General features: G+C 46.5%; 1 protein-coding gene across 1 annotated transcript; it reads left to right on the top strand.

Annotated features, from left to right (window-relative positions):
- Window positions 1-329: 329 nt before the first annotated feature.
- On the top strand, window positions 330-1,055 carry LOC145403730 (uncharacterized). The gene has a single exon (XM_080275410.1). It carries the CDS (start codon window positions 330-332, stop codon window positions 1,053-1,055), a length of 726 nt encoding a protein of 241 aa, XP_080131536.1.
- Window positions 1,056-6,880: the final 5,825 nt, after the last annotated feature.

Raw genomic sequence — 6,880 nt, 5'->3', positions numbered from 1 at the left:
TCCTGGAGGTTGAGCGATGCTGCACGATGCGCCCTGCAGCTAGCAATACACCTCTTTGGTCCCTTATTCTGGCTAGACGGGTGGTCTGGTTGGGCCCGACCAGGTCAATCAGCTGGTCATGCGTTGGCTAGGGTCAAGTGGGCACTGGGGGGCCTGGTGGCTCCTACCGTCCTGGAGTCACCCTTGCCCAGGTCCCCTGGTGGTTACCCGCGTATACTCACCTGCTACCTCTGGGGTCGCCAGTGGTGTTATCCCTGGGATACGACCTCCCCTTGTTGGACTCCATGGTGGGTGGAGGGGTGGGAGAATGAAGTTTCTGTTGTATATTAATGGATTACTTAACTAAAAATACTGTTGACGACACCTCATCTGTTCCTGGTAATTCTGCGGAAGCATCCTGTTCAATTGCCACGTTAGAGCCTTTCCAGGCCCCAAAGGACTATCCTCCTCTGACCCAGCATTCAACTGGGAATAGGAGGAGGTCATGTTGGGTTGGTTTGGCTCCGGGGTTCAGTCCGGAAGAGAGTGAGCCTGAGACCTTCACTAAGTATCTAGTACTGAAACCCTTTGCTGGTGGTTCCATGCTGGATATAGATATTTTTGAACTGCATCGAGCCATTGTTTCTGCTTGTGGCCGTGAACCGGCAATCTCAACCCAGGGGGATGGTAGCCTACTTATTGAGGTGTCCTCTCCAGCAGAAAGCTCCCGTCTCCAGAATCTGACCTCCATATCTGGCAATAGTATGTCCTGCGTACCCCATGGCACCTTCAACCAAAGTAAGGGGGTTCTTTACTCTCGGGACCTCCTGCGGTACCCTGAGTCACAGTTATTAGAAGAACTATGCTCTTATGGTGTTGTAAAGGTTGACCGGGTACAGAAGAAGATCGATGGTATTCTGACCCCGACTCCGATGCTGTTTCTGACCTTTGACCGCTTGACGTTGCCTGCTTTCGTGAAATTTGCCTGGCTCTCTCTGCCTGTGAAGCCTCATGTTCTGAACCCAAAGCGGTGTTTTCACTGTCAGGGGTATGGACATGTTAGCAAATTTTGCTGACATGCACTGGCTGGCCTTCCTGGTGTTTGTGTCTCCTGTGGCAAAATGAGTCATACGAGTGATTGCCCAGGACCCTTTAAATGCTATCACTGTGGGGGTCCTCATGCTGTATTTTCCAAAAACTGTCCTCGCTACTGCCTTGAAAAGGAAGTTTTGAGCATTCGTGCACGTGAGAAGGTTCCCTTTCCAGAAGCAAAGAGGAGGGCTCAGACTCTCTTCTTTCAGCCTGGAATTACTTATGCTTCTGTCCTTTCTGGGGCGCCTGTACATCGTTCTGTGTCCCAGAAGTTGCCACGACCCTTTACAGTGACCACTTCCCCACTGATTTGACGGATATTGTTAACCCTGGAATTACTGATATGTGCGTGACTGATGCTCATCCACCCACTGCTCTAACTGTCTCTGCCTCCACTTCAGAGGCTGATGGTTCGCGTACTTCTTTGGTGGTGGCAGATGCACACACTGACGAGACTCATCCCCCCTTGTCCAGTATGAATAAGGCTCCTTCTGTATCCAGCAAACGTCATCGTAATTCGTCAGAGTCCTCAGAGCTTGAATGCCGGCCATCTAAGGTTTCTGTTGTCGAACCTTGTATCAACCTCTCTACTGTTCCCTCTGTCTCAGAGGCTGAGAGGTCTAGCCAAATGGAAGCTGCTGCTGTTGGTTCACCTGTAGTCAGGTCCCCACCTGGGGATGGTGTTGGAGAGACCGCTGATACGTCTGTTCTGAAAAGTACAATGTCAACCTTGCAGGGTTCTAATCCTGTCGACTCTGTTTCCACTTCTGGAGCTTCTAATGGTAGCACTGGCTGTCCCACATTACCCAAGGTGGCCTCCAAGCCTCTATCCAAACCGAATGTTATTCCACCTCAAAGGAAGAGTGTTGTAAAACTTTCCTCTTCCACGTCCTTACGTTTGCCCGCAGATGTTTGACATAAAGCGGGGGTTCCTGGTGCTGGACAGTCTCTTACCAAGGGCCTTCCTAAGCATCATTCCAAACCCGCTCACATGTCAGGAGGTGTACAGTCCCGAACTTAATCATTTTCCCCTCCACTATGGGTTCTATCATCCAGTGGAATTGTCGGGGTTTACGTGCTAACTATGAGGAACTGTGTCATCTAGTTTCTCAATTTGCTCCGCTATGCATGTGTATCCAGGAGACCATGGTTGGTGATACTGCTCCTGCTGGTCCGTCTGGCTACAATGCTTTTTATTCTGATCCTGTGCTGGGCCAAGGTCGTCATGGAGGTGCTGCTATCTTCCTTCGCCAGGATATTCCATATAGTCATCTGGATATTTCCAGTCCCTTGCAGGCAGTTGCTGTCCGGATGTTTTTACGTCGGCAGTATACAGTCTGCAGCCTTTATCTACCTCCTAGTGCAACTGTTGAAAGGGTGGATCTGGAACACCTTATTCATGGCCTTCCTTCTCCCTTTCTGTTACTAGGCGATATGAATGGTCACCATCCACTATGGGGAAACAGTGAGGTCAACCCTCGGGGTGTTATGCTGGCCTCTTTAGTGGAAGATGAGGAGTTAGGCATTTTAAACTCCAATATAATGACTTATTTCATAGCCAGACAAGAACTTTTACTGCCATTGATTTGTCCTTATGTTCAGCTGATGCTCTTTTAGATTTTAACTGGGATGTGTTGCCAGACCTGTATGGCAGCGACCATTTTCCGTTACTCTTAACTGCTAGTGCAGGTGGACCTCAGCCACGTCTTCCTCGCTGGCTTCTGGATAAGGCTGACTGGCCATATTTCAGGGAATTAAGTTCCTTTTCCCTTTCTGTCAATGAGTTTGGCTGTCTTATAGAGGCTGTGTCATATTTCAATACCGTGCTGCACTCAGCAGCCCTATTATCTATTCAAAAAACAAAGGGTCAGTTTCCTAAATGTCCGGTTCCTTGGTGGAACTCGGAGTGTAGTTCCGCAGTGAGAGCCAAACGAGTCGCCTTCTCACAACTTCGTCGTCACCGTGGGGATCCTCAGTATTTGGTGGCGTATCAGAGGGCACGAGCTCATATGAAGCGGGTCTTAAAGGAGGTCAGGCGTTCGTCCTGGAAGGGTTATGTTTCCTCCATCAATTCGAGAACTTCCATCACCCAGGAGTGGAACCGGGTAAAGAAAATTTCAGGTAAATTTACTGTTCCATCCCCTCCTGTTTTATCTGCACCAGGTGGAACTGTGGCTGATCCATTTGCTGTTGCAGAATTGCTTGCTGATCATTTTGCCAATGTGTCAAAGAAGGATGCAGATACATCTTTGGCTTGCCATCATCGGCGCCTAGAATCTTGTGGTCTCAGTTTTGCCTCTGCTGGGGGAGAGCCTTACAATGTTCCATTTTTAATTTTTGAACTCCAGTCAGCTCTGTCGCAGTGCCATGATTCCTCTCCTGGTTTTGATGATATTCCTTATGCCTTTTTACGCCACCTGTCTGATGAGTCCCCGTTGTTTTTGCTTTCACTGTTTAATAAGATCTGGTGTTCTGGGGAGTTTCCGGCTTGTTGGGGTGTTGCTGTAGTTATCCCCATCCCCAAACCAGGTAAGGACCACCTACAGGCAACGAATTATCGGCCTATTTCTTTGACGGTATTTTACTCTCTCTTCATGAGTTTGGTCTTCGTGGGTGCCTACCTGTTTTTATTCAACAGTTTTTATCTAACCGAATTTTAAGGGTGCGAGTGGGTGGAGTGCTTTCTAATGCCCGAGCACTAGAAGATGGAGTACCACAGGGGAGTATCCTTAGTGTTACTCTGTTCGCTGTAGCCATTAACAGCATCATCAGTGTACTTCCTGATGGTGTAGGAGGATCACTGTATGTCAATGACCTCTCGATTTCCTTCACTCCGTCTAGAATGTCTCTGATAGAGAGGAAGTTGCAGCTGGCTCTCAATAGAAATTCTGACTGGGCAGAAATACGCGGTTTCCATTTTTCTTCACCAAAGACAGTGGCTATACATTTTTGTCGTCTTCGAGGAGTCCACCCAGGCCCTGACTTGTATCTCTATGGTAGAAGAATATCCTGTGTGGAAGAGACGTGGTTTCTGGGTCTTCTGTTTGATAGAAGATTAATCTGGGTTCCTCATATTCGTTCTGATAAGGTGGCTTGTCTTAAAGCTTTGAGTCTTTTGAGGGTTTTAGCTCATACCTCTTGGGGTGCTGACCGTCAGACCCTCCTCCTCTTGCATTGGTCTGTTATTCTTCCCAAAGTTGAATATGGGTGTGGGGTCTACTCCTCTGCAACAGATGCCCGCCTCCGGTTGTTAAATTCTGTGCATCATGCTGGTGTTCGTCTGGCAACTGGGGCATTCAGATAATCCCCAATTCTAAGTTTGTTGGTAGATGCTGGTGTACTCCCCTTGGACTTGCGACGCCAGTTACTAATGATGAGCTGTTGGTATCATCTTCACCGCATTCCAGACTCAATATCTTGTGCCATTGTCTCACAGGATTCCCGATCTTCTGTTTTTGAGACCCGTCCTAATATCCCAAAGCCATTTGGTTACAGGGTCCGGTCTGTTATGCTAGCCCTCTCTCTCTCCCGAGACTGGCAATTTGTCCACGTCGGATCCCAAGGGTGGGTTCTTGGCTACTCCCTCGTGTGACATTCTGTAGGTCCGTTGTTGAAAAAAAGGGCTCACTTCCCTCTCAGGTGTCCCTCTCTCTCTTTTTAGAACATGCCTCCATTCATGAGGGTTCTGTCCCCGTCTATACTGATGGGTCTAAGACTGATACTGGAGTAGGATTTGGTGTTGTCTTCCCTTCCTTTAGTAGGGGCGGTAGCCTTCCTGGCATTACTTCAGTTTATACAGCAGAAGTTACTGCAATTTTATATGCTTTTAAAATCATTTTTACTCTCCCCCAATCCGTTTTTGTGATTTATAGTGACTCACGTAGTGCTTTGTCTGCACTGGAGTCTTTTAATGCATCCCATCCATTGGTTTTATCAATTTTAGAGTGGCTTTTTCTTCTTGGCCGCCGTGGCCACCGTGCAGACTTCTGTTGGGTTCCTGCACATGTTGGTGTAGTGGGGAATGAGAGGGCAGATACTTTAGCTAAAGCTGCATCTTCTCAACAGCCCCCACCTGACTACCCACTTCCTGTTTCTGATGTAACACCTTACTTGCGGTATGCAATTCGTACGTGTTGGCAGAGACACTGGGATGGTGTTTCTCACAATAAACTAAAAGAAACCTTTCAGAGAGTGGTTGTCTCGGCGACTGGAGGTGGCTCTTGCTAGGCTTCGCATTGGGCATTCTCGGCTTACACATGGGTTCCTCATGTGTGGTGAAACTCAACCGTACTGTGATGACTGCCTTGTTCCCCTTACTGTCCGTCACTTGCTGGTCGAGTGTCCGAGTCTGAGGTGCCTGCATCAGAGATTCCTTCATAGGCATGGGGGAGCAGGTGGTGCCTACTGTTTGTCCTCGATGCTTGGTGAGGCCTCTAACGATTTTACTGATGTTTTTAGTTTTCTTCAGGAGGCGGGCCTCCTTCCACTTTTATAAGTAATTGTTATTTTATAAATTATTCTTTTATTTTTTTTAGTGTTTTATTCCTACTAACAGATATTAACTTTATTTTGAATAGGCACTTTTTATTTTGCTGTGTCTTCTACTTTGTCATCCGGCGGCATATGACCCTGGCAGTTGCACCACCAGATTGTAATTATTTTCAATCAATCAATCAATCAATCCAGTGAAACTTAGTAGTTATACTTCAAGGTTGTTTGTTTATGGAACATTGTGGTAGGAATTTATTGTGTAAAACAAATTATGTGTGTTAGGAAAAATGTCCATAGGAATGACTGAAGGCAACAGTCGCTATCCGCCTGCTACCGGGCTTAGTATTTTAAAATGGAAAGATTTAATATCCAGCACATTAAAGGTACAACTACTGGTTCCCAAACGATTCACAGATAAAATGTAATGTTACGTCCCCATCCCACACTGCTGCAGGCTCCAGTAGCAGTAGTACAATATAGGAAGGACGTTGCCCAGTGAGTTGTTCTTCCTGTGGTCAGCCCTTTGGTGTACAGCACACAAGATCAGCTCAGGCAAGTAAAGTTCACTGTTTTTATTTTCCAGATACTTACATTTAATGCTTACCAACAACACTTCACTATTTTCACAAGTACAGATGATATACAAACATTACTAACACCAATTACACTTAACTCCTTAACCGGGGTGCATCACTTTCGTGACGCTTGGGAGCAAGGGATCATACCGCGGGACATCACTTTTGTGATTCTGTGTTATTTTGAATTCGCCCGGGCTTTCAAGTGGTGGCTTGTATCATTTATCAGTACTGCCAATGTCCAACGCTAGTCAGCACTCCTAATCTCATCTGTACTCCCATCCATTGTTGACAATTTAGCCATTTCTTCCCGTTCTTGACTCCCCTCCCTACCTCCCCTCCATTACCCTCTCCTCTCGCCTGCCCGGCCGTGCTACACTAAGTAAATCTTCCCTGGAATTTTCCACTGATTTCATCCATTGAAATAAGCCCTATTCCCTATTCTTATACCAAATAATATATACTAAAAAGAAATAAGGTAAGTGATAGTGCCAAACACCTGGAATTGGCTAATTATCACCTGACAACACCTCACGTGCATTCGTTCGCTAATTTTCCCTGTTTATTTCCCCTTGAAATATGTCATATAATCTATTCTCGTAATAAAAATATATATAAGAAAGGAAGGGTGATGCCTAAGTGATATTTACATTCACCTGGAACTACCTAATTATTGCAGGCCACCACACTGTATTCAACGCTAAGTAAATCTTCCCTGGAATTTTCCACTGATTTCATCCATT

This window comes from Coenobita brevimanus, chromosome 7 (genome assembly GCF_032717465.1).
Source record: "Coenobita brevimanus isolate Jiangsu-jjx chromosome 7, ASM3271746v2, whole genome shotgun sequence".
Classification (NCBI taxonomy): Eukaryota; Metazoa; Arthropoda; class Malacostraca; order Decapoda; family Coenobitidae; genus Coenobita; species Coenobita brevimanus.
Note: the sequence above shows the minus strand (reverse complement) of the source record. Positions and strands in the feature narration are given on the sequence as shown.

Bases quoted from the DNA above. Each gene is read 5' to 3' on its own strand.
- LOC145403730 (XM_080275410.1), top strand. From the start codon at position 330: ATGGATTACTTAACTAAAAATACTGTTGACGACACCTCATCTGTTCCT.